The 26,163-nt window shown below is 51.6% G+C and overlaps 7 protein-coding genes across 7 annotated transcripts; 3 read left to right on the forward strand and 4 right to left on the reverse strand.

Moving 5' to 3' along the window:
• Positions 1–124: 124 nt before the first annotated feature.
• PFICI_07071 (uncharacterized protein) lies at positions 125–1,479 on the reverse strand (the record flags this gene model as incomplete). Its single annotated transcript, XM_007835652.1, has 3 exons — positions 125–666; positions 743–1,078; positions 1,179–1,479. The coding sequence occupies 3 exons, from the start codon at positions 1,477–1,479 to the stop codon at positions 125–127; spliced, it is 1,179 nt and encodes a 392-aa protein (XP_007833843.1).
• A 1,217-nt stretch (positions 1,480–2,696) lies between these two features.
• PFICI_07072 (uncharacterized protein) lies at positions 2,697–9,939 on the reverse strand (the record flags this gene model as incomplete). Its single annotated transcript, XM_007835653.1, has 3 exons — positions 2,697–2,854; positions 2,914–9,475; positions 9,538–9,939. 3 exons carry the CDS (start codon positions 9,937–9,939, stop codon positions 2,697–2,699), a joined length of 7,122 nt encoding a protein of 2,373 aa, XP_007833844.1.
• Positions 9,940–12,844: 2,905 nt separating this feature from the next.
• PFICI_07073 (Pre-mRNA-splicing factor cwc24) lies at positions 12,845–13,891 on the forward strand (the record flags this gene model as incomplete). The annotated part of the gene is made up of 1 exon (XM_007835654.1): positions 12,845–13,891. The coding sequence occupies one exon, from the start codon at positions 12,845–12,847 to the stop codon at positions 13,889–13,891; it is 1,047 nt and encodes a 348-aa protein (XP_007833845.1).
• A 1,096-nt stretch (positions 13,892–14,987) lies between these two features.
• On the reverse strand, positions 14,988–16,713 carry PFICI_07074 (uncharacterized protein; the record flags this gene model as incomplete). The annotated part of the gene is made up of 2 exons (XM_007835655.1): positions 14,988–16,396; positions 16,470–16,713. The coding sequence occupies 2 exons, from the start codon at positions 16,711–16,713 to the stop codon at positions 14,988–14,990; spliced, it is 1,653 nt and encodes a 550-aa protein (XP_007833846.1).
• A 1,671-nt stretch (positions 16,714–18,384) lies between these two features.
• On the forward strand, positions 18,385–19,887 carry PFICI_07075 (Betaine aldehyde dehydrogenase; the record flags this gene model as incomplete). Its single annotated transcript, XM_007835656.1, has 1 exon — positions 18,385–19,887. The coding sequence occupies one exon, from the start codon at positions 18,385–18,387 to the stop codon at positions 19,885–19,887; it is 1,503 nt and encodes a 500-aa protein (XP_007833847.1).
• Positions 19,888–21,070: 1,183 nt separating this feature from the next.
• Positions 21,071–23,068, forward strand: PFICI_07076 (uncharacterized protein; the record flags this gene model as incomplete). The annotated part of the gene is made up of 1 exon (XM_007835657.1): positions 21,071–23,068. One exon carries the CDS (start codon positions 21,071–21,073, stop codon positions 23,066–23,068), a length of 1,998 nt encoding a protein of 665 aa, XP_007833848.1.
• A 162-nt stretch (positions 23,069–23,230) lies between these two features.
• Positions 23,231–24,265, reverse strand: PFICI_07077 (uncharacterized protein; the record flags this gene model as incomplete). The annotated part of the gene is made up of 2 exons (XM_007835658.1): positions 23,231–24,130; positions 24,188–24,265. 2 exons carry the CDS (start codon positions 24,263–24,265, stop codon positions 23,231–23,233), a joined length of 978 nt encoding a protein of 325 aa, XP_007833849.1.
• Positions 24,266–26,163: the final 1,898 nt, after the last annotated feature.

The following is a 26,163-nucleotide window of genomic DNA, read 5'->3' on the forward strand; positions in this document are numbered from 1 at the left end:
AGAACAATATCACTGTCTCGGATGATCCAAACTCATTTTTACAAGGTAAGTAATGAAATAAGGCGGTTACTAGTCATAAATATTCATTCTCATTGTAAGACATATTGCTTGGCATTCTTCTTTCTCAATTCACGAAATCCTTGGCCAAAGCCTCCCTCCGAGTCGAGCTCTGGGGATCGAAATACGGTTTCTCCCCCAAGCTGACAGCGCGGCTTCCGCTTCGCTCGCCCAGGTTCAAATGACCATAGTCAGAAGTGGCTGAGTGGTACACGCTCCGATTGTCCCAGATCGCCACATCATTGGGGTTCTGCCAGCGCAGCCGGACCTGGAGGTCGTGATTCTCGACAATGAGGCGGACGAACCAGTCAAGAAAGTGCCGGGACTCTTCCTCGCTCAGGCCATTGATGCGCTGCACGTGGTGGCCGACGGCAAAGACGGACCGCCAGCCCGTCACCGGGTTCGTTCGGATCACGGGGTGTATAGCCTCGAGGATCTCGCCCACGTTCTCGGGGGCACCGCGCTCCGCCGTGTACAAGGGGAAGCCGTTGGCGTCGGCCGCGTTTTTGAACCCTGGTTGTGCGTAGTATGCCGTCAGGGTGTCCAAGAAGCCCCGGAGCGGCTTGGAGATTCGGTCATATACCTCGTAGCCAGAAGCCCAAAGTGTGTCTAGTAGTAAATGTTAGCATAATGCACTTTCTACGACCACTACTCCCGTGGCCAATATGCTGAATATCGAACTCACCTCCTCCTGTTTTGGGCAGCTCTGTCAGCCGTAGCAGCGCATAATCACTGGGAACAGGCTCAAACGTAATATCAGAGTGCCACAAGCCCTTTTGGCTTTGGTTCTTGCCATAGTTGAGGAACTTGTCGGCAGAAATCTTCTTGGCCAGACGGGATGATATCACGCTAATCTCGTTGTCTTTTTCTTGGTCACGGCCAGCATTATGGACAGGATGGATATGGAGCTTGGAAGTCGCCGGCTTGCCTGAAAGCTCGCCTAGTCGTTGTACAAGTTCCTTTTGCAGGTCATTTGTGATATTATCCTGTTTTCGAAAGAATACCACTCCACGCTGGGAAACTAGAAGTGGTGGATCAATCAGCATCCAATATGTCATGTATAGGTGACTTTTGGATCTCATTGTTTTATGACTTATGTAGAGAAATACATTTGAACTTACCAGTGATAGCCAGATCACGCAAGAGCTCATCAGAGTTTGGCGCACGAAGCCATTCTGCAAGGTCTACATTGGCGTATTCCCTTCCTATTATGGGAGTGACATCGAACTGTTCAAACGGATCGAGGGCGCCGCTGAGCTTGAGGGGCTCCTGGTGACCAGTGAGTAGCTCCGGAAGCTCATCGGTATCCTTGGCAGCATCTGCTTGCGTACTTGTATCCGTATTGCCTTTCTTCTCAGGCAGAGCCTTTTCTTTCAAGTGCGTTGCAACTTTGGTGACTTCTTCAATAGCTGATGGTGACATGTTGAGCCTCAATCTTCGATAGATATCTACCTGGTAAAAAGTCAAAACACATTTGTTATGCCAAAGTAATTGTAAAATATAACAAGAATACTCCTGTGTATATATACCTATCCAAGTACGAATATCATGAGCAATCAAAAATTACATACTGCAGTCCTCAATGATTCGACTAATGGTTGCGCGAGATCAGCACAAATTCCATCATACTTCGCCATCGACGGGTTTGCCAAGTAGAAGCCCCTCACGGCAGTAAGTCTCCCTTCGAGAGTAGTTATCGTAGCCAGACATCCAGAGAAGAAACATTACGTGGTGTCTGAGTATCATTGGCCAAGTGGTCATACACCAGCACACGGTTGCCGGCACGTTATTGGAGCATGCATTCACTATTTCATTGCGCTTCTGGTGATTGGACCTTGGTGCTGCCCCCGCCTCTGATCGCGCCATCGCAATACTTTATCGCGAATGCCGCGACGGTTCCGAACAGCGAATGAAAAGGGGCATGGGCCGACTGCCACTCCTCCTCGGTCTGATCGTTCCGTGATTTGCTTGTAGCAACTTGTGGCAAGGGAACGTCTCTTCTCCCTGCTATCTGCAGCACCGCGCGGCCTCGGAAAAGACTCAGACTAAATCCCATCTACATAGGAGCGTTCATCACTCGCGCATTGCATGACAAGTTGAATATCGAATGAAACTGGCTTTGACCATGTGCTTCCTATTCTGTGACTATTTGTCCTTGTACGCTACAGAAAGACCAATGTTGACTGAGCGGAACCTATCGACATGCAGTCTCTTCCAACAAGCCTGAGCCAGCAAAGGAGCACGCGGATTTCACGTTGATATGACATGTAGTGATTGATTTGCGGATACATAAGACAATTTGCTTTCAATGTTTTCTTTTTTCGTTCTCCTTGACTACAATAGCAGTCTTGTCGGCAGATTAGAACACCACAAACTCCAATGATGCTATTCCATGCACGCCCAAGAGAGTATAAACGAAAGCGAGTATACATTAGTACAGTCTTCGAATCTGGTGAAGAAAAGCACCGGAGATACCGATAGATGAAATGACAATTGACGAAAGAAAAATCGTTGGCAGTCGTAAAGGGCCATGGTGGGTGCCAGAGCGCTAATGGGCTTTCAAAATTGCAGATAACGAGTGACACGAAGGGTGGAAAAAGACCAGCCGGCTTGACGGTTTCAAGATCAACTATTTAAACTTATGATCTAGCTTTGATAGTGCTCATAGGTGTCGGCGTGGTAGATTGCTCAGGGTGTGAGTGTGAGTGCGAGTGTGAGTGCGAATGATTGTGGCTGTGACCATGGGCCGAGCGGTTTCGCTTGGAGCTGCGAGATAGTGTTCCTACGTCGTGTTTGCCTGTAACATAAGAAGATTAGAATCATATCCAGTAACGCGAATTCAGTAGTGTTGCTTACCATCGCAACATGCTCGAACATTCTCGAGTCTGTCAGACTCCCTCTCCTGTTGTTCGATTATTTGCCGCAGTTCTTCAGCACTATCATTGACCTCGCTCGCCTCGTAGATTGCGCTGCCATGAGCAGCTGGAGGGCCGTGGCTCCTGCTTCTCAGAGTGCTGAAGATACTGCCCGACGTGCTTGTCCTGTTCAAGTAGCCGCTGAGTCTGCCGAGTGTGCCCGGACGGACAGCCGAATCCCTCTCACGCGTGGGTGTCAAGGTCGGAATGGTCATGGAGGCTTCAAGATTGGGAGACTCATTTCGCGTAGTCCTGGAGTTGTACGACGAGAGAGACGGTGGCGCACGTCGGTTACCATTGACTGCACTCGCTCCGTACGGAGGGTTGAACTCATCCACATCTTCTTGAGTAATGTTGCCAGCCAAGTCTTCAGCGTCGGCATGGCTCTCATCGCCAGTGCGCAGCAATAAGTACGATAGTGCGTTGAACCAGGTCTCGTGGCGCTGACCTGTTGTACAGGTGAACTTGACTGTACGTCCCGGGGAGACGATGACCAGACTCTTGCGGTGCAATCCAGGTGGCATGGGGTTGTCATCAGCAACCACTCGGACAGCCTCGATAGGTATGCTCTTGGCTCGGAGCTCGGAGCGGCCAGCGACTGCTGGGTCGCGGTCACTCCAGTACAGTGTGCGGGTGTAGGGGTGAACCCAGAAGTATCTTCGATGTCGGTTCTCTGACATCTCACCACGGCCCGCTTTGCGAGTATACTTCCACAAATATTCACCAATCATGGTTTGTGTGATGGCCTGGATCATGCGAGGATCTGTGTTGGGGCCAGCAAAGCTGGAAGCTCCGATACCCATCTCATTCCTGATATTAAATCTGGACTCGATCTCTGAAGCAAATGATGACACGGAAGACTGTCGGCTGCGGACGCTCAACTTGGCAGAAGATTGTACGTCAGCCAAACCTTGTGTCGAGCCGGTTCTAGTGGCCCGAGGAGTGGGAGTGCCACGCCCAGACAGAGGTGACTGCGGTCGATCGCGGGGGTTCTTGTAGGCAGATGCTGGCAGCAAGGGCGGTCCCATAGCGGTCTTGGTCCCATGCGATGATCCAGTTCGCGCAGCTTCAATGGCCTCTCTGTGATTTGCTGGAAGTGGTGGCGCGGTTTGCTGGGAACCTCGAGCACTGCTTGAACTGCCAGGTCGTCGTGCAGGTACAGAGTTGGCAGCCCCAGCGATATTCTTGCCCTTGTCTTGTGGCTGGTCATTGTATATTCCCAAGTAGGACCTTTCGTCAGAGGGAGTGATGATAATCTCGGCGGCTGTTGCACCAAGTGTCATTGAGTCTTGCGAACCCCGACGTTGTGTCTTTGAGAGCAGCTTGTCGATGCCATCTGACGTAAGTGCCGTCTGAGCGCCGTGATCCGCCGTGGGGAGCACGGTTCTTCGAGCTGGGCGGACGTCGGTGTTTGTGGACATCTCCTTAAAGGGCCTTTGAGATTCGGGCGTCTCTGGGCTGTTGTTGGTGGCGGTTGGGGATTGGCGCGTCTCGTCTTCAGCAATAATTGGCGTATCAGTACCCTTGCTCTTCTTGCCCATGACCCCAGTGGTCGAGTACGGTGGCGTTTGTGGGTGGGTTAGGTCTCGTGGGAGAATGAAGGCATCCCGCTTAGGGCTGCGAAGAGATTCTGGCTCCGCAATAGGTTCTGTTTCGATGCTGCTCATCGCCGAATAGCCCAGTGTTGGTGGTATCAAGGTTAGTGCTTTTCGGAGGTCCTCAAGCTCCTGTGCATGGCTAGCGAGGAGCCTATCACGCTCTGCCAAACTCTGCGCTTGTTGTGCCTCCAAAGCATGCGCATGTTCAGTATTGGCCTTCTCCAATGCATCCACAAGGGCAGCATCACTAGCAGACTTGAGACTTGCTAGCTCAGTCGCATGGGAGAATTGAATGGCAGACAAAGCTTCTTGGAGGGATGTGGCATGGCCGTCCTTGAGAGAAGCAACGGCCTTGGCGTGACTTGTTTGAAGGTCCTCGATGGCGGCGTCCATTGAGGATTGATGATCTGTGCGTACAGTGGCAAGGAATGCAGAGTGTTCCGATTTGAGCTGGTCCAGTGCTTGGTTGCGAGATACTTCATGGTCGCGACGAAGATCATCTAGAGCCTGAATGTGCTTTGCGTCTAGTTCTCCCAAGTCGGCGCTTCTTGAAGTTTCATGTTCGGAACGGAGAGTTTCCAGTGCTAGAGCATGACTTGCGGCGAGCTCGGCAGCGAGTTTGGCAACTGCATCTTCATGCTCAGCCTTGAGTGACTTGATCGTCTCGGTATGGGTCGCCTTCAAGCTCTCCATATCTTGGGCTTTCAACGTGGCAGCCTCGGCCTTGATAGCGGCAATGTCTTCCTCGTGCCGGGACGAGAGCGCTTTAAGGTCCACATCTCGCGACGCAGACGCCGTAGCTTGAAGAGACTCCATCTCCTGTTGATGACTGAAGACGAGCTCTTGGAATGCCTTGTCCTTGGAAGACGCGCCTTCGGCACGCAGAAGTTCAATTTCTTGTTGATGGCTTGAGGTCAGGGCTGCCAATTCCTTCGTCTTTGTGGCAGCAGCTTCGGCCTTGGCTGATTCAAGTTCCTTCTCATGGCGTTCAGTCAGCTTGCTGAGTTCGGCTGCCTTGGCCTTGACATGTTCATCTTCAACAGAAGCTACATGCTGGTCATGTTGAGAAGAAAGAGCTTGAAGCTCCGTGGCCTTAGCAGCAACCAACGCGGCTTCCAAAGCGGCCAATTCACCAGCATGCTTGGAGCTCAATTCGTCTGTATGCCTTGACTGGGTAGCCATGTGTTCACTGCGGAGGTTCTCGAGTTCTCGGTCATGGCTGGCTCTGGCAGACTCCAGTGCCTTTTCCAGAGCTTGTTGACTGTCACGCTTGTGCGCATCAACGATCTCAGCATTAGCCGCCTTCAACGCCTGGATTTGCTCGTTGTGTGCTGCATTGCCTTCAGACTTGGTCGACTCGAGCTGCTTAGCGAGAGCCGCTTCAAAGGTCTCCAATTCTTTGGCGTGCGTTGCAGCATGCTCACTTCGGATGGTTTCGAGCTCACTGGCATGGGAGCCCTTGAGAGATGCAAGCTCACGGGCCAATGTGGCCTCCGCCTCCGAACGAGCCACTGCCAGCTGTTTGTCGTGTGTGCTGGCCAGCGCCGCGAGTTCAGCAGAGTGAGCAGCATCTCGCTTGGCTAGAGACTGCTCGAGTTGTGCCGCATGAGTCTTGTTTAGTGCTGCCAACTCAGATGCATGCGCCTTGTCTTTCTCCTTCTCGAGCTCTTCAAGATTCCTAGCATGAGCAGCCCGAAGGGATTCGGTCTCGAGGGCCAGGCGGGCAGCCTCCTCTGACTTGACATTTTCTAATTGTCTCGCGTGTTCGCCTTGGAGAGTGCGAATCTCTTGTGCCAATTTGTTCTCAGCTTCTGCTTGTGAAGATTCCAACGCATTGCTGTGCGCCAACTTGAGCGCTGACAGCTCAGCGACCAACTTAGCATCACTCTCTGTTCGCAGAGCACTCAGCTCATCAGCATGTGCAGCCTTGATATCACCGAGCTGCTTGGTGAGTTGGGCATCGGCTTCTGTTCTGGAAGTTTCCAGCTGTTCGCGGTGAGAAGTAGCCAATACATCCAATTCTTTAGCAAGTCTAGCTTCATTATCAGCATTAGACGTATCCAATTGCTTGGCATGCAAAGCGGCGAGAGCTGCCAGCTCAGCAGCATGAGCTGCGTCGTTGTCCTTCTTGAGCTGCTCAACCTGGCTAGTATGGGTGGCCTTGAGAGCTTCGAGCTCTTGCGCATGGCTAGCGCTTACGTCGCCCCTGACTTGCTCGAGCTGTGCAAGATGTGAAGTCCTCAAATGCTCAATGTCGGCATTCATGGCATCTCTGACTTGTTTGATCTGATCGAGGTGCGAAGCCTTGAGGCGCTCTAGATCAGCCGCGTGGGCGGCGTCGCTGCTCTGCATGGCGAGCTCGACTTGTGCGTTGTGGCCAGCTTTAAGGGATTCCACAGCCTGTGCATGACTATCGCTGACTTCTTTTCTGGCGCGCTCAATTTGGGCAGCATGTGCTGCAGCGAGAGACTCCAACTCGGCAGCATGGGATTCTTTGCTGGCATTGGTTGCGACCTCGAGCTGTTGAGCGTGACTAGCCTTGAGGGCTTCCAATTCACGATCATGAGCTGCCTGGTAGTCGGACTCTGCCTGAGCAATCTTTGCATTGTGCGTGGACTGCAGCTTTTCCAGCTCATGCAGATGCGCTGCCTTGGCCGCTGCGATGGCAGTGGTCTTGTCGTCTGCATGACTTGATCTGAGTGTCTCGAGCTCTCGAGCATGAGCCTCATGGGCAGCCGCGAGGGCACCACTCTTGTCATTGCTATGGTCAGATTTGAGGATCTCTAGCTCCCGTTCATGAGACGATCGTGCTTCAGCTATGGCGCGGTCAATCAAGTCTGCATGCTGTGCTTCAAGAGCTGCCAAAGCGGACACGTGAGCTGCGTTCCTCTCAGAATGCAACTCTTCAATCTGTTTGGCGTGTGCCTCCCTGAGCTGCTCTAGTTCAGCAATGTGCATGTCAGTCTCCTCGATAGGAGCCAGGTCATTAGCGTGGACATTGGATACTGCAAAGTCCCGTTTTCCAGATGAAGGAGAAGATGGAAACTTGGCATGGCTCTCATCCAAATACGCAGTTCCAGTATCGCTGATATCTGAGACACGGCTGACGACTGTATGCGCGGATGCAGGTCGTGCAGAGGTAGCGGCGTTGAAGGAAAAGCTCGGGGCAAACTCTATAAAGGGCTCTGTCATCGTGCCACTTTCAACCATGGTATTTCTGCGTTGATAGGGCATTGGCGGAGGAGGCGAAGCAGTGGGACCCCTCATCGAACCAGGCCTAGACAGGCGAATGCTTCGTTTGCTAGGTGTCGCTGACAAGTTGGAGTCATTGTCGCTACCATCGAAATCACCCAGCTCAGCTGCGAGACTCTGATTCGGTTGAGGAGTTCGGTTTGATTCATTGGCAAAGGCTGAAGAGCTACCCCGGAAGATCGTATCCTCGCTACCTTGTCTTGACCGGCGACGAGCTCCACGACCAAGACGGAGTGGGAACTTGGTTTGCAGTGGAGGAAAGTGGGATGACGAGGGACGACTGTCATCGAATCCATATTCATCCTCGGTGGAAGCAGTGCTGTGTATTGAGTTGTTGCGCCCGTGGCCTAAGGGTTGAAGTGGAGGTCTTGCTCTCAAGGTAGCACGCTTGCTGGGGCTCTCAGTCTCAGTCTGGGTATCATCGCTAGAGAACTCCTCTGCGACAGTGTGGAAATCGTCAGTCTCGACATCTCGCTCATTAGCAGTCTCAAACGCTTGATCGCTAGTCTCGTTGGCTGTTTCGAAGTTATCGGTCTCGACACTTTCAATGACAGGCGAGACTTGGCTTGGCCGGCGTTTTATGGCAGCTGTCTGATCGGGGCTGGAACCGGGAGTTTGGTCTTCCCATTCGGGGTCCTCGGCTGGTGCAAAGATTTCGCTGCGAGCACTTCGCAAGGCACCAAGTAATCGCGGCGGTTTTTTGAAATCGCGAGATGTAGCTTTGCTGGGACGTTCTCGTTTGCTGCTTGGCATAGGGTCGGCCCGAACCTTTTCGAGCTCGTCACGCGCATCTTGGAGCATGCGTCTAAGCTCGAGCTTCTCGGTCTTCTCGCGATGAACATTGGTCCTCAAGCTCTGAATAGTGCGTTGAGCATGAGACAGCGAGGTCTTGAGCGTTTCTGATTCAAGCAATGAGTGGCGAGGCGTGCCCTTGATCGGCGAAGGCGGAGGAGAGTGTTCGGGGGTATCATTGTCATTGGCGGTTTGGAAATCCTCATCACTGGTTCCATGAGCTTCGGGTCGATCAAGTGCCCTGCCCCTCTGAGCCGAGACTGCCTTGGCCAGTTCCTGGTTTTGCCCTGTCAAATCTTCGACCTTCCGCAATAGCGCTGTCCGCTCGGACTCGGCGATAACAATGTTCCTCTTTGCGGCGCCAAGCTCGGTATCGTGATGCTTCACGGCTGCGGCATGCTCCTCTGCCAACTTGGAGTGGTTGAGCTTAACCTCATCTAGTTCTCGTTGGGTAGTGTTCTTCTCTGCTTGCAGAATGCTGACGGTTTGCTGTAGCTTCTTCTCGCGGTCTGCTGATTCTCTTTGTGCTGCAGACAGCTCGTGAATCTGTGTCTCGAGACTCCAATTTTCATCCTTGTATCGATTTTGGCTTTCGTCCAAAGACTTGAGGCGTTGCTGAAACGATTCCGCATCGTATTCGAGTTTGGATTTCTCAATCTTGACATCTTTGAGTTCCTCCTCTTTCTCTGAGAGCAAGGCTTGCAGATTCCTGACTTGCACAATGAGAGATTGACTGATTTCGGCAGCAAACTCAATGTCGTGGACCCGATTAGCTGGCTGGTTCCGGAGCTTTCGATTTGGCAAAGTAAGTTTGGTCGGTGAGCCGCCTTGTGCTTCAAATTTGGAGGGACTAACTGAGCGCTGCATTTGACGTGGCATTAGTACTTATTAGTGCAGTCAGAGACGTTACAGACAGTACTCACCCTTTCCCCTGATGCAGCAGCGGCCTCATTGCTAGGAACTCTGGGCTTGGGAAGAAACGCTTTCGCACTCTCTCTTGCAACATCATTGTAATCTCGTTCTATCTCGGCCAGTTTCTCTCTCAAGTCTTGAGACAGCTCGGCCTCGGCATGGAGCTTTTCAATCTCCTCTATCCGCTGCGTGAGCTGCTTGCGCTGTTGCACCAAAGCGGTACCTAGTTTTCCAGCTTCCTCCATCCGCCGATCTGTTTCTGCAAGATGTGCTTCCAAGGCTCGTTTTGCTTGGGCTGGTGAGGCATTGCTTCCGAGAGCAAAGAGCTGAGTGTCGAAAGTCGAGTATCGATGCCGGGGTTCTCTGTCATCCGGCGAGTAATCATCCGTACCGAAGGGGTCGTTGTGATCCATGGCTACACTACGAGCCGCTGACGAACCGCCGCCAGCTGGACTGGAAGTTGCCATGATAGGCAGACTGAGAAGAAGGGGAGGCACTTCCTTGAAAGGAGTGCGATTTCCCCTTGCGACTTAGGACTGTAGCATACAACCTGGCCGAAGAACACCACGTGAAGCTGAAACAAAATGGGAAAATGAACCGTCCCGGTGGAAATGTCGAGAAACCCCTTTCCCTTAATTCCCTTGAGAAGCGCCCATAAAAGAGAAGATGGCTAGGCGGGAAAACGAAGCAAAATACGGCAGGGACACCGGACCCTGCAGTAACAGCTTGTGACTGTCCACAAAAACGCGAGATCGAATTGCTAGGCTTGGAATGGAACGACGACGCTGTTGAGAACGAGTATCGAAAGACCGTATCGAGAGGTTCACTAGTATGCGGACTAGCGAAGGGGTTGGAATGCACAGGTAGACTACGAATGATTTTCAATTGCTTTCGTCGGGGCGCCAAGTAGCCGAATAAGCAGTCGCCGATGAGGTTGGGCCCGTATTGTGCACCGTCGGGCGCTGCAGGTCGGAGCTCTATACAGACAGTAATGGCCCTTGAAATCCGTCGGGCCTCGGAAATGGGCACCTAAGCAGTGAGTGCGTCGCGTACTGCTGTGATTAAAGTCAAAAAATAGCGACAGCAGGGAGACGACCGAGGGCGATTGATGCGCGACCGTCGCACCGTTGAAAGCTTGAAGCTGAGTCGTGCAAGGGGGGCGGGTCGCTATCTGGTGTGTATCCCAAGAGGCTGGTCGTGCCAAATTGAATCGTCGTCCAGATGAATTAAAATTGAAAAAGCCCAACGGCGGGACACGTAAAGAGCTGGCAGTAGGCAAAGTCAAATGCTGGCTGCAACGTCGCAAAAAGAAGAGGCCGATATGAGACCGCTGAAGCTGTACACGAAGAGGAAGACGGAAAAAAAAAGGAGTCGCACGACAAGATGGAGATTTGCCGACAGAAGGAACAGTTACAATTAGTAAAAAGCCCCCCAGAATGGAGTCCCCAGAGACGAAAAGGCTCCTGTTGTCGAGAGTACCGATGTGAGCCCAATCAGAACTAGAAATACGGGCAATGTCATTCGGCGCGGCGGGCGAACGACTTGGAGGAGGGGTGGTGTCCGTCTGAGACGCGTCTTGTTCAAAACAATGGCCAGCGGGAATCCAGGCCTAGAGGATATGCAACCTTTTTGGGCACCTGCACACACGAGGGTTTTCTCTCAACTTCCTCGTGGTGAGGGGAATAATACAATAATAGTAATAGAAATAATAATAGAAAATAAAACAAAAAAAGTATATAGTATATATGAAAATACGGAGAAACAAAGAGAGCGGGGGAGAGAGGGACAAGAGGTGAGAGCGTTGAAGAGAGGATACCTCTTCTAAGTAAACAAAAAAAAGAGTGTCGGGATGGAGAGCCTCATGTTAGAAGAGAGGGAAGAAATGCCATGAGTTCGACATGTTCGTCTGGTGTTCTTCAGGCTCGTCGATGCCGGATCCTCAGCAAGGACCATCCCTAGCACAAATGAGATGGGATACAAGGATCTCGAGGACAGGAGTTCCCCATTTCCAAGGTCAGCAGCTTGTCAGTGCTCCTCACAAAGTGGCTCCCTCATCTACCACATCTGTGATCCCGTCCCGGGCGGCATGTTTATGATCTCCAAATTACATGTATTCCGACAAAAAGTCAAGATCTAATCGATATGCCAGGGTTTGTACATAGTATGGTAGCCAACCGAGTTGCACAAGACCATGTTACCCGAATATGAAAGGCCTGGTGTCTGAGACTATACCTACCTTACGCCAAAGTGAACAAAAAAGGATATACGTATTTCGCTAGCAGTGGGCAAGGCCTTAAGCCGTTTGGCCGTAGGTCGCTAAAGTTGTTGCATGCAGATCTTGCATTAGCACTTCCCGTACCTGGCGATGGGTACCTTACCTGGACGCTTGGGGACTGGCGGAAAAGGAGCTGGAATCAATGCTTTTGATGTGCCAGCACGCGCTCTGCTTCCCAGACCCTCGTCACTAATCCAGTGTGCATCTCTGCACAACATCGATGACTCATGCAAACAATTGGCCATGATGGCAGTTACACAAGTGTATCAAAACAATAATTTCATGCAGAGTTTCATTGGTGCTGAATTGATCCCGTGGTGTTGCGCATAAAATGCCAGAGAAAAACCAATTTCAGACCTGCCAGCCTCGGTGAAGCTAAGGTAGAGGAGGGCCCCCCCGTTCACTCGTTGATGAGAGGTGGGGGACATCAAATGAGGTGAGCACTGCGTTGGTTCAAGCTAGCTGGCTCATGAGTGGCGCCTAAGGTCGGTAGCATGTTGTAAGCTCATTGTACAGGTAGACCGGTAGTAGTAGTAGTAGTAGTAGTAGTAGTAGTAGTAGTAGTAGTAGTACAGTCTTGCTGTCAATCTCAAAATGTCACACAATATCCCAACTGGCCTCTTTTCTGGTTCTCTTCGAGAAATGCACCCCACGTTGTCCCGGATCGCCTTTCAGTGCTGCTGCTCATGATATTGAGGAGTTCACGACCAGTCTCCGCTTTTCTTAATAGAGACGAGATCACTGGACAGTGACCTACTTTCCGCATCGGCCACCGAGCGACGCTGGCCGAGGCTGAGCTAATCTGTATTAGTCAGTAGTGCGCCGAAAGACACCCCACCAAACCAAAGCTGGTGTACCGTGTGCCTTCTACGAGGATTCGAGAAGGCTGACTGAGCATTTTGCCTATGCAACATCAAGAGCTTCCTTCAGGTTGATCGTCTTGTGACTATAACAAGAGACTCTTGATTTTGATCGCAGAGAATTTTGGAATTCTTTTGCAAACGAACTCGAGAATCGCGATCTCACCTCACGGCCACTACAAGATGGCAGACAATTCAATCACAGATGCGGCGGCAAATGTTGATGCGCCCATCGCCCCCGTAGCAATCTTCAAAAAGCGAGGTGCAAAAGCCAAGGCGAATCTTCGGAAACGACCTGCAACGCCGCCGCCTGCCAATAGCGACAGCGATGATTCAGACTACTCTTCGTCTGAGGACGAACAGGGGCAAAGAGTCAAGAGACGAAAGAAGAACCTCGTAGTTACGGCCTCGTCCAAGAATAACGTCACGTCTCAGCACGAATCCGCCACAGTCTTTTCTGCCGACCGCAATGTTCCCATCACGAGCACAAATGATGCTACGAAGCAGAGCAATTGGTACGATGAGGATGCGAACCTGTTGGGCAAGACGCGCCCAGTGCCTCAGCCGGGCTTAAATTCAGACACCTCTCGGTCGGCCCCCGACGGCACCTACAAGGGCATGGCGAATCGCACAACCTTTATCCAGAAAAATCCAAATGCCCCAAATCGGACGGTCGGGCCCATCAAGGCTGCTACCAATATTCGTACCATTACCGTCACGGACTTTGCACCAGATGTGTGCAAGGATTACAAGCAGACAGGATTCTGCGGATTTGGCGACAATTGCAAATTCCTGCACGCTCGTGAGGACTACAAACAGGGCTGGCAGCTCGATCGAGACTGGGAAAATGTGACCAAAGGAAAAAAGAACATGGGTGGAACAGTTGTCGCAAGCGCTGATCGTGACCAGACTTCCAAGGATGATGATGATGCTGTTCAGGCGGCCTTGTTGGAGAAAATCCCCTTTGCCTGCATAATCTGCAAAAAGGACTATCGTAGCCCCATCAAGACACGCTGCGGTCACTACTTCTGCGAGCCGTGTGCGCTACAACGTTATAGAAAAGACCCCAGCTGTGCAGCCTGTGGCGCGGGCACGAACGGCGTCTTCAATGCTGCCAAAGAACTCAGCAAACTCTTGGATAAGAAGAAAGTCAGAGCCGAGAGGCTGAGACAAGAAGCTATCGATGCCGGGGAAGACCCCGACAAGCTGGAAGAGGGGAAACAAAAATAGGCAATTCCTCACAGGGTTGTAATAGATATATGCACTTTTCAGTCACAGTGGTTGGCCACACAATTACACGCACAGCAGACAACCATAAGAGACATGGCCTAGTATCTTCATCAGATACCGATTGCGATCAGGCCATGAATCATTTCAAGACAAGCAAAAGTCGATACTGCGAGCCGGTGTCTCCATTCGAGATGCCTGCAATATCATGAACACTCTACGAAACCAATGTCTACTTTGGTAGCCACCCTGTCAAAAAGTGCCAAAATTCTGCTTCGATTGCCGCAGATAGGATATCCCTGGGCCAGTAGCAGTCGTCTGGCCATACAGATAGTCCACTAAAGCGTGTAGACAGGATCGTCACTCATCATCCAGCTATTCAATTATGGCCAGACAAGCAACACAATATGGTTGCCAAGAGTCTCAATGCCTAGAGAGCATACGTTCAGAAATAATATGTGCCAACTCACTGCATCATTGACAATCAAGCCCTAAAGCTACACTTGATTATGATTTGGTCCTATGACTCTGATCTGTCTACTCGAACCAGTATTTGGTGCCCGTACTTGTAGCCGATTGGTTTTAATAAGTGAGCTCATCAATTCTGGCATCAAGCACGGCGTGAAAGTCGGCGTTGATTAGAACAGCCATCAATGCCAGGTCGTCCCTTGACCGAACGTGTATATTTGGGGTTTCAGTACTCTACCATGGTACCTTTTGGCTTCAACTTCGTTTGCTGCCGGCTATAAACAGGATCAAGATGGATGACTGGGCTCCAACCCTCATCATAGGAGGCCAATCGGGCGATGGGAAGCAGGTGGCAGATGAGAGTATTTTGTAGGACAAATTCAATGGTATCCATAATTGCTATCCAAAATCTATGTTGATCTACAAGAACGCCTTTGATCGTGACTTTTTCTTTGAAACAGGAAAACCTTTGGCATATTGCACCAGGTCTCAAAAACGTATAAGCAAAGTGCACTTGGCAGTAATTTTGTGTGCACAAAGCTCTCTGGTGTTTCCCAACCAGAGTCTTTTTAACCAACCCAAACTGGCCGGCGAATCGCAACGCATCCCATATTCTCTTGGGGTTTTTCTTTTACAGCTTAGCGCTGTAGCCGGCCTCCTCGGCAATGATCTCGGCGCACCGCTCGGCGACACCGAGGACCGTGAGCATGGGGTTGATGGTAGGGATGGTGGGGAAGACACCGGCGTCGGCAATGCGCAGGCGCTTGAGGCCGGCAACGTTGAGCTTCTCGTCGACGACGGCGAGCTTGTCGCTGGCCACGTCGCCCATGCGAGTGGTGCCGCACGGGTGGTACACGGTGTGCGCGGCCTTGCGGGCGTACAGGCTGAGCTCCTCGTCCGTCTGCAGCTTGGGCCCGGGCGCGATCTCGGCCTTGATCCAGTCCTTGAAGGGGGCCTGCTCGGCAATCTTGCGGGCCGCCTTCATGCCGTGCACCAGCGTGGCGGCGTCGTAGCCCTCGGCGTCGGTGAAGTAGCGGAAGTCCAGGGCGGGCTTCTCGTTGGGGTCCGACGAGGTCAGGTACAGACGGCCGCGGGAGCGGGGACGGGGGATGTTGGGGGTCATGCAGAAGGCGTAACCGTGCTTGATCTCTGGGTAGCCCAGACGGGTGGTGTTGAGGGTGAAGGGGATTTGGTAGCAGTGCATCATGACGTCGGCAATATCGCCGTCGGGGATACCGGCGGGGTTGGAAGGGTTCTTCTTGGCGCCAGCGTTGGGTGCCTCACGTCGCAGGAAGATACCGGCATCCGAGTCCATGGTGGTCTGGTTCTCGGGAACGGGCTTCTTGAGCTCCCACATGATGATACTCTCGGGGTGGTCCTGGAGGTTCTCACCAACTCCAGGCAGATCATGCACCACGGGGATGCCGAGGGACGAGAGCTGCTCCTTGGGTCCGACACCGGACAGCATCATCAATCTCGGCGTGTCGACAGCACCGGCGCAGAGAACAGTCTCCTTTTTGGCGGTGATGGTTCGGGGCGAACCGTCCTGGAGCTTCAAGTCGACACCGTTGACCACACCGTCCTTGATGTTCAGCTTGGAAACCCATGCGTTGGTGAGCACGGTCAGGTTTGGCCGCTTCTCCTCGCCTCTGATGATGGGGTGGATATAAGCAACCGATGCGCTGGACCGGCGGCCGTCATCTGGGTTGTAGCTGACGGAGAAGAAACCAACACCCTGCTGCAGAGCGCCGGACTCGGTAATGTGCTTGTTGAAGTCGTGGAGGACGGGAATGTCCATGGCCTTGCTGCAAGAGTCGACCCAGTCCAGGCAGAGCTGGTTTCGGTGCCTCTCGTGGACGGGCTGAACAGTGTTGCGCAGCTTGTTCAAGACTCTCATAAAAGTCTCAAATGTCCATCCCTTGGCTCCCATTGATTGCCACACCTTCAGGTCATACTCAAATGGTCTGAAGGAGATGAGGGTGTTGTGAGAGGAGCAGCCACCCAGCACCTTGGCACGTGAGTGACGAATGTATGAGTTACCTACAGTCACGGTCGTGAGTTTTCTTGAGATGAGCTATCGAGATGTGGCGCGTTGCCTTAAGTTTTTACTTACCCTCGGGCTGTTCTGTTGTGCCATAGTCGTAGTCCAGCTCACCACCGAGCAGGTTAAGCCATTGCCGCAGATCCAAGACACGGTCATCCATATAATCACTGGGACCAGCCTCGATGAGGAGGATTCTCTTGTTTGGCAGGTACTCGGCGAGACGAGATGCGATCACACATCCAGCGGTACCACCGCCGACGATCACATAGTCGTATCTCTCGGAATCCGAGATGGGAAGCTGTGTAGTAGTCATTGTTTAAGATGTTCTATTACACAGATAGTATGTGAACAAATCAGGGACGGACAGGGCTGATCAAATCGACGTTGATCAGAAATAAACAGCTTTGGAAACAGGCTCTCGTCCTTGAGAATGAGCAATTTTTTTGAGTATTGCTTCTAGACTCGAAGAATCTCACACGACAAGCCGGTCGACTGACTGACAAGTTTATCTACTACTTCGTACTAGCAGCCCAGTATTTGTAGTACGTACTGACTATGGTAAGCGATTAGACGCGGCAATTATGTTCAAGGCGCCATGGACCACGATCGGTCCACTAGAAAATTTCGAGACGCCGCCAAGTGGATGCAAGGCACCGTGATCCTAGGACGGAGGTGGGGAAGACGAGATGCATAATCGAGGCAGGGCCTTTGACTCGTGTGCACGAGACAGCCACTGGCAGGCCTTGTTGCTTGCTAACTGATACGGGACAGCCAGCCTGTTGCTATCTGGCCTGTTGGGTATTCCATAGGCGAGGATGAGAGATAACGACGGTATAATTCGGTAGAGAAAACCGATCACGTTCTTTTGAACTTAGTTCTGTCACCATGGGTGTTGCCAAGAGCCTCTAAGAATCGAGACATCATTCTAGCCAGCCCGGGTCAGATCAGGCCACGGGCTCTCGATAGACGATAGACGGATGACGGTTATGTCGGCCAGTTCGGCCACCCCAGATATCTTTATCCATTCTTACCAGATCTGGCGCTTCTTGCATTTGCGTGGCTGCTGTACTACACCACATTTTGGTACCAAAGCATGCAAGATTTTTTTTATGTAGTATATGAACGGAATTGCCTTTCAAAGGTTCCGTGCCCCCCGTCTTCGGATACTCTTGTGATCCATAGCCGAATATTTGTCCCATCCAAACGGCCATCGAGAATCTCACCGCAAGATCACGATGCGAAAGTAATTAACCGGGTACTTCATTAGAAATAACAACGACTTGTCAGGTAATTGGGTAAGTCAGGCCATTTCCCGGTGACGTAGCCCCGTCAAGCCACCGACACGATCCCTGCTTTCTCCAGATCAACCGGCGTTTCTTTACCTAAAGATAACTACGAGTAGAGCACAAGTCGCTCCACTTGACAGACTTTTAGTGCTCTAGTTGCCGCATGCCTCGGATACTTTCGCCTTAACAAGGTATCGGTTTTCGCTGTCGCCGGGGTGAGCCAGTTGGAGTCAGTGGGCAAGTCTTGGGGGGCTTGGGGGGGGGGGCCTTGGGGCAAATGCCCACTGATAGCTGCCGATAAAATACATTACGCATTTTGGTTGGCGCGGGGCCAGGCGGCCTTGGGAAACTTGGTGGAGGTTCCGCTTGGTACTATCTCTCTGCCCTTCAACCTCTCCACTGTCGCCCGGAGCCGTACTGTGGTGCCGGCCTGGCGTCTTGTCGTTAAAATATCATTATTGACTCGTCTTGTCTTTGCTGGGGGAAGTGGGAAAAAAAAGATTTCCATACACACCCTTGTAGGTATCAAGTAAAATATCCCGCGGCCTCGGTTCATATCTAGGAGGCTACTGCACATGTTGGACCACTTGTTTATCACGGGTTTGATTGTGTTGAGCAAAAATCGAATGTTGTTCTGTTGTCGTTATCTCTCCTAGGTAATTAATCGTTTATCCACCACCCATCCACCTTTTGCTACCATGGCCCAGCACCACGAAGGGGACCGTCACACCTTTTACGCCGGCAAGCCGCAGCCTTCGGAGGCGGCCGGCACCTTTGATACGGTCGATCCTTCGACTGGCCGCTCACTATGCACCATTCACACATCGTCTACGGCTTCTGTCGACAAGGCCATTGAGGCGGCTCAGGCTGCCTTTCCTTCGTGGTCAGCGACGCCGCCTATTGAGCGGGCCCGCATATTGCAGCGCGCCGTTGCCCTGCTGCGTGAAAAGAATGACGAGCTGGCCAAGGTCGAAACTCTGGACACTGGAAAGGCTTACTCTGAGACTTCGACGGTGGACATCGTGACCGGAGCTGATGTTCTCGAGTATTTTGCCAATCTCGTCTCGAGCGGCGGCTTGAACGGCGAGTCCTTTCGTCTGAGGCCATCCGCCTGGGTTTACACATCAAAAGAGCCCCTGGGTGTCTGCGCTGGCATTGGCGCATGGAATTACCCCATTCAGATCGCTCTGTGGAAATCTGCGCCGTGCTTGGCTGCCGGAAACTGCATGGTCTACAAGCCGAGCGAGTTTACTCCGCTGCACGCTCAATACCTTGCCAATGTCTACAAGGAGGCCGGCCTGCCCGATGGTGTGTTCAATGTCGTCTACGGTGCCGGCGAGGTGGGAGCACACCTCACTAGCCATCCCGCCATTGCCAAGGTCAGCTTCACAGGACAGGTCAGCACAGGCAAAAAGGTTGCTGGCTCTGCTGCGGGAGGCATGAAGTATGTCACCATGGAGCTGGGTGGCAAGAGCCCGCTCATCGTCCTCCCGGATGCCGACGTGGAGCAGGCCGTCGACGGCGCCATGCTGGCAAACTTCTTCAGTACCGGGCAAGTGTGCACCAACGGTACAAGGGTCTTCATTCCCAAATCAATGAAGAAGGAGTTTGAGCGCATAATACTAGAAAAGATGCAGTACGTAAGAGCGGGGGATTTATTCGACATGGCCACCAATTTCGGTCCCCTCAGCAGCAAAAGCCATGCCGAGAAGGTCGCTAGCTACATCAAGCAAGGCATCGAAAGTGACAAGGCGACGCTCTTGTGTGGTGGTCCTGGCCAGCCTGCCGGCCTCCCAGCTTCGCTCAAGGATGGCTACTGGGTCAAGCCCACCGTCTTCACAGACTGCACCGACGACATGGCCATTGTTCAGGAGGAAATCTTTGGCCCTGTCATGTCGGTTCTTACATACGACAGTGTAGATGAGGCAGTGAAGAGAGCCAACACCACGGAGCTCGGCCTTGCAGCCGGCGTCTTTGGCAAGGATATCAACGAGTGTCACCGGGTCATCAGCCAACTCGAGGCTGGTATCACATGGGTGAACACGTGGGGTGAATCCCCGGCAGAAATGGCCGTTGGTGGATGGAAGCAGAGCGGTGTTGGAGTTGAAAACGGCCGCCGAGGACTCGAGGCTTGGGTTAGGAATAAGAGCACGCTGGTGGAAATGGGTGGCAGCGTCGGCACTGTATTTTCGAAATTGTAAATTGCCCGCCTCATATCATGTATCAAAATGCTTATAGATATCCAATCAGTAAAAATGGCACCTTTGAGAACAATACTTTGGAAACAACTATGCTAAGCGTATTTGACAATGTTCGCCCCTCCAGCAAATGAAAGAACTGGTAAAAGATCATTGCACATCCATGTGATGCCCTACTGGAACCACTGTGTCTCTGCCACAAGTCAGCTATTTTCTTGACCGTGAAGTAAAGAGGAAGTACGTTGGGCTCGGTACATAATAGGTGAATCTCCACTTAATAAATTGCGGCTCGCCCTCGGTACATCTCACTCTTGCTCTCAATAGGTATGTACTAGGACGATCAGCGCTTGAGTCTGGGGAACGGCCGTGTGAAAGATGTGTCTCGTGAAGACCTGGTAGCTGAAGTCTCTCGGACAAACTGTACGCCAGCTGAGTTAAAGTCAATATGCGAATGACTTTCTACTCCAGGGGATCTCCGAGAACCACGACAAACACTGGCTTCAAAGACTCAATAAAAATTTATCACGAAGTATCATACGGCCTTTGGGTACTGGGCTCGATATTTAGAATATGAGGGCAAGCTCAAACTGAAAATGAACCGTGCCAAAGGCGGATGACCATATTTATCAGCAGGCAGCTCCGAGTCAACAATCGAACAGCATTATATACTTCAGACACAAACATAAAAGAAAGAAAAGAAAATCATGACCTAGATAGAGAATGATGATAATTTGTTAAATAGTAATTGTATATAATATAGGCCGCTTTGGTGAAAAGGGTCCCACGAGATGGAGCGGCGGCAATGCGGCACCCGCTAAAGCACGAATATGGAAATTGGCAGGTGGACTTTGCATTAGCGCTGTGAGATTATACGCGCACCTGTACTGACGTCATTCAAATACCTCGAAGTGAATCCACAGAAACACACACAGGTCATCGAACCTGTTTTAGAGATAATCTGGAGATAATCTGTGCAGTTGGCTCGGTTCATATGAGGCCATATAATATCTGGGGGATTTTAGTTCATTCTTCATCACGGAATGCACGAGCCAATATTGTAGCATCACCGAGCTTCTGGTCTTATTGGTCTTCGTAACCGTTACATCGGCTCAAACGGCAAGGTTTAGTCACTCAATTCGGGGATAGCCAAGAACAGGCCCGCAAAGCACAGACTGGACCCGAAACTATGCATTTTCAGGAGAACGGCAGGACGATACTGCTCCGGGGCGTCAACTTGGCCGACGCAAAGTTTCCACAGGGCCGTCCAACATATCGTCTCGACTCCCTAGATGATGCGGCTAATTGTTCATACACTGGCGCGCCTTTGGGGCTAGATGAGGCACCGTCCCATCTGCGGAAGCTTCGGTATCTAGGGTTCAATATACTACGACTGCCGGTGGTGTGGGAAGCTCTCGAGCATGCTGGGCCGGGCATATACGATGATGAGTATATTGAGTATATTCGGAACCTGGTCCAAATATGCGTCGACCATGGCTTCAAGGTTCTCATCAACCCGCATCAAGACCTCTGGTCGAGACATGCTGGTGGGAGCGGCGCGCCGCTCTGGACGCTCCATGCGTGCGGACTGGACCCGGACCACTTTGGGGACACGCATGCTGCCATTCGGTACTGCGAGTGGCCGCCTGACAGCAAGGACAAAGACCCAAAGGCCATACCGCCCATGATGTGGACGACGAATCACAACCGGCTGGCGTCATCTACCCTTTTCGCCCTGTTCTTTGGCGGGAGGGACTTTGCGCCCAAGTGCCAGATTGACGGCGTGAATATCCAGGACTACTTACAGCAGCATTACTTTGCCGCGTACGCTCGACTGGCGGAGAAGTTGGGTGATTTGCCGTTTGGTTATGATAGTATGAATGAACCAGAAGCTGGATATATCGGCCTGAGTGACTTGGGCAAGATGGAACGCGATGACACGGCCAAGATTGGAAGTACCCCCTTCCCAATCGACTGTATGCGACTGGGCATGGGCATGGCGCAGGAGGTGCATGAGTACAGACTCGGCTCGACAGGACCCCACAAGACGGGAAAGATGTCTATCGAGCCGCGGACGTCTTGTTGGCTGAAGCAGGAAGACCCCAGATGGAAGTGGCAACGTTCGCCAGACTGGCCGCTCCGCACGTGCGTCTGGGGTCTTCACGGTGTCTGGAATCTCGAGACGGGCGAATTGCTCAAGCCCGACTACTTTGCTCAACTCCCCGAACGGTCGCATGCCGCAACACGGCACGAGAATGATGCAAAAGGCCAGCTTTCATTCATGTCGTCGTATTGGCAGGAATTTCACAAGCAATGGTCTACAACAATCCGTCAACACTCGTCAAGGCCTATTATATTCATCCAACCCAGCGTGTTTACGCCACCGCCACCCAAACAGGATCCTCTCACCGCTTACAGCCCGCATTTCTACGATGGGTTGACCGTGATGCAGCGACACTGGCACGAAAGATGGAACGCCGATGTGGTCGGCCTCCTCCGCGGACACTACAAGTCAAAGGTTTTCGGTCTTCGCCTCGGCAAGGATAATGTTCGGAAGATTATATCGAGCCAGCTAGGTGAGTTGCGAAACGACCTCGATCTCCCGACTCTGATTGGGGAAACTGGAATCCCTTTCAACTTGGATGATGCAAAGGCCTACCAGGACGGCGATTATACCGAACACAACAAAGCACTGGATGCGATTCTGAGCGGATGTGATGATCAGCTTCTCAATTATACGCTTTGGGCCTACTCGGCGATCAACAATAACGAATGGGGCGATCAGTGGAACGGCGAGGACCTTTCGATATATTGTCAAGAGACTGGGTCTTTCCCCAAGCATCCCATACTATGTGGGTTTCGGGCAGCGGCATCCTGGTGCCGACCATATGTGCAATCTCTTGCGGGAAATCCAGTGTCAATGTCATTTGACTTCAAGTCCAGCGCATTCGCCTTGAAAATCGAGTCGGAGGAACCGGGTGATGCGCTCATATATTTGCCATGGCTACACTACCGGCAATCTGATGAGTCCGAGGAACTGGCCCTAGACGTCAAGACCTCGTTGGGAGAATGGTCTGTCCAAGGCCAATTATTGACATGGCAGTATCCACGTGGAGGGGAAATCGAGATTAGGAGAGCTGAAAAGGCTCTGACGCCTGAGCAATTGGGCACTCTTGTGAAAAGGTGAGGGCCATATTTTTGACGATTGGTAGTTTGGTGACGAACAACCGAAGATCTTTTGATGACTTTGATATCAAGAGCGAGCTATTGTTTCATGTAACTTTGATCATAGACTTTTATATGCACAACTATAACTCCTGTCCAACTGACATGCACACATTTCATTATACTATATTGGAGCACTACTGAACAAGGGCAGTGTGAATATCATAGTTGTCCAAATGCACCAAAGCTTCCAAACAATTTCATCCCAGTCTTGCCCCAGCCAAAGCAACGTCAAAATGGCAATGGATAGCGCGGCCGATAGCAGTACAAGCCAAACAGTTGGCGATTGCACTTCCCAGTACACGAGGCACGTCATTGTCCATAGAACAACAAGGACAGCAATGCTAGCTCGAGTCCAAAGTTCTCCGTACAGCAATGGCATGGATTGTCGGCCTCTAGCTTCATCCCCCGGTATATCGGGAAGATCCTGTGCCTGGACAGTCGTGGCTACGATAACGGCAGTCAAGCCGATCCACTCATAAGGATACTTGACGGGCATGCCAATATCAGTGGTGACGCCAGCCAGGAGTATCTCAGCTGCGCCCCAGCCGAAACACGCCAGTCCAGCAGCATTTAGGATATTGCGAAAGTATGGCCCACACGATGCGCCCTCTAGGTCATTATACAGGTAAATAGCAGCCATGAGCGTCGTACTAGGAGCAGTCGCGCCAAGGAGAACACTCAGCCCGTACGCGATGGGCAGAAGATAGCGAAGGAGTAGGCTGGCCTCGGCTGCCGTGAGTCGTTTCGACGGCAACGGACGCCATGGCTCGTTCACCGCGTCCTCGAGAATCGCATCGGGCAGTCGCTGGTTGGAGACATCCTCGGCCAAGAGATGAGTCCAGATCCAGACGAGCGCCAAGGTGATGCGCAGCGCGATCTGTGGGGGACTGCCAATAAATCCCTTGCTGTAGTAGACCGAAGCAATCGCAAAGAGTGATTGCGGTAGTACCACGGTCTTGAAGTCCGACTTTGTAAACAGATAAAGGGTTTTCAGATGGAACCAAAACGTTCTCTCGTGATGCTGTAGTGAACTGTTAGCTAATAATATCTCAACATGAGTCAGACAATAGTCTCTTACTAGTTTGTTGAGCTGGCGTGAATAGGACACTGTTGTGGAGTAATTATCATCTAGTTTCGTTCTGCTTGATATAGACATCGTGAGGAATGTGAGCTGCTTAGGGCTGCATGGAGGAAGTTATCGATGCGTACACCCGCAACGTCCTGACAAAGGACTGGAATTATGAATACAACATCAGGCCTATATATGCCTAAATTACAGTAGGATAAAATGATTCTTTCACTCCATTGAGTATCTGACACAGGATACCTACTCTAGTATATCAACAACGCCAAGAGGCTTAACCCGGCGCTATGATGACGGGAATCTGATGCCCAGACTGCATGTTAACTAGGGAAGATGTGATAGTATACCCACTGTGGCACTGAAGAGATCCTGAAATTTTCCGACGACATGTCAAGATTTTTCCCTGAAGGGAAATGCCGCGAAGCTGAGCAGGGCAATGATCCGAAAGGGCCTTACCGTTAGTGCAGCCCACGTAAGCAAGTGACAGCATCAGACATCGTGGAAGACAATCGATTCACACCCAAGTGAATCATATTGAATCATCTTATACTGTGTATGAAAAAGCACGCTTAGATCTCCTACCTTGCTAGAGCTGCACTCTCAAATACAGGCATAGCGAACATCATCTCGTCAGCCCAGACCCGCCCGAAGCCAAGCCTGTGAATATGTACTGCAAGAGAAAAAGACATTCGGGTCGTATTACCACTATCTAGAGATAGAACCCTGCTATTGGTAGTGTATATGCTTTTGTTGAGAGTGCTATATGCCTGGTGATGAATGGTCACATACCACTCGTATTTTCACGAGGGTTGGATTGTGAGCCAGCCACTAGCACGATACAGTCACGAGTTGATGAAAGGAAAAAGAAAACACAGGGTGGTATAAATGCAGGCATAATTAAAAGCAACTATCCGACGTCATACGAAATACATACACCAACAGCCTACAGCCTGTATAGAATCCTGGAGCATCAACATGTCAACATGAGACGCGCCCGCTTCTGTCGCGGGACAGCCTGAAGTTTTCCTCTCGATCGTTCTTTTAAAGAATCATCAGACCAACCAATTGCTATGCGTCGCAATCAAGCAGCCTCAGCGTCACAGACTGAGAATGCGTCTTGCCGTTGGTGATACTTTTGAGTCGCCTTGATCAATAGGTGTAGGTGGGCAAGAACGACGATTCGTGCCGTCTGAAGAATCAGCCTGTCGAACGCGAGTCAAAAAGAGATTGGCGTAACTCGTCTGATGATTTGATACTTTGCCGCAACATTGTCGCAAGCACGCACGTCTGGACTGGAGCCCAAAATAGTTCTACGCACCTCACACAGCGTCTGGTGTTATAGCCGCGAGGGAGATTCTCCACACGACATGAGACGCCCCGCAGAGCAGTTGCTGGGATCCTGAAGGCCAGTTTCAGCCGCTGAGGCTCTGGACCCCACTAAACCTTGAGCTGATCACCACCCAGCGAGTGCATGCTGTCCTATCGACGATGCTTGAAACAGCGCTAGCCGTCGATCTTCCCAGTGCTCGTTCGTGTTCATTGTCCTTGGCGCTGCATCTGCATACAGGCGGGCCGGCGGCAATGCGCAGAGCGACTCGCTACAATGGCGACTCGAGGCCCGTCAAGGCGGCTGCAGAATGAAGAAAATTGATCGTGAATCACAGACAGGGCATCGTAGTTGCGAAACCGTTGTTCCCGTTGGCTCTTTGTTTCAATTCTCTGTCTGCTCTTTGACCTTTTATAACAATAGCTGGGTCCCTCAAGAGTTCAAGCATAAGCGATCGACTGCCTCAGTCATTGATCTTAAAGAAAAGAGAAAAAATATACCTACCTATCCTTTCATCAAAGCTTGTCACAACCAACCTTGGCATATAATCAACCGCATAAACCACTTACTCAACCAAACCCTACCGCATGACAATTATTTGAGATGGCACCAAAACTGGAGACTCGGGTGGACGCAGGGAGCT

This window comes from Pestalotiopsis fici (assembly GCF_000516985.1).
Source record: "Pestalotiopsis fici W106-1 unplaced genomic scaffold PFICI_Scf_4, whole genome shotgun sequence".
NCBI lineage: Eukaryota > Fungi > Ascomycota > Sordariomycetes > Amphisphaeriales > Sporocadaceae > Pestalotiopsis > Pestalotiopsis fici.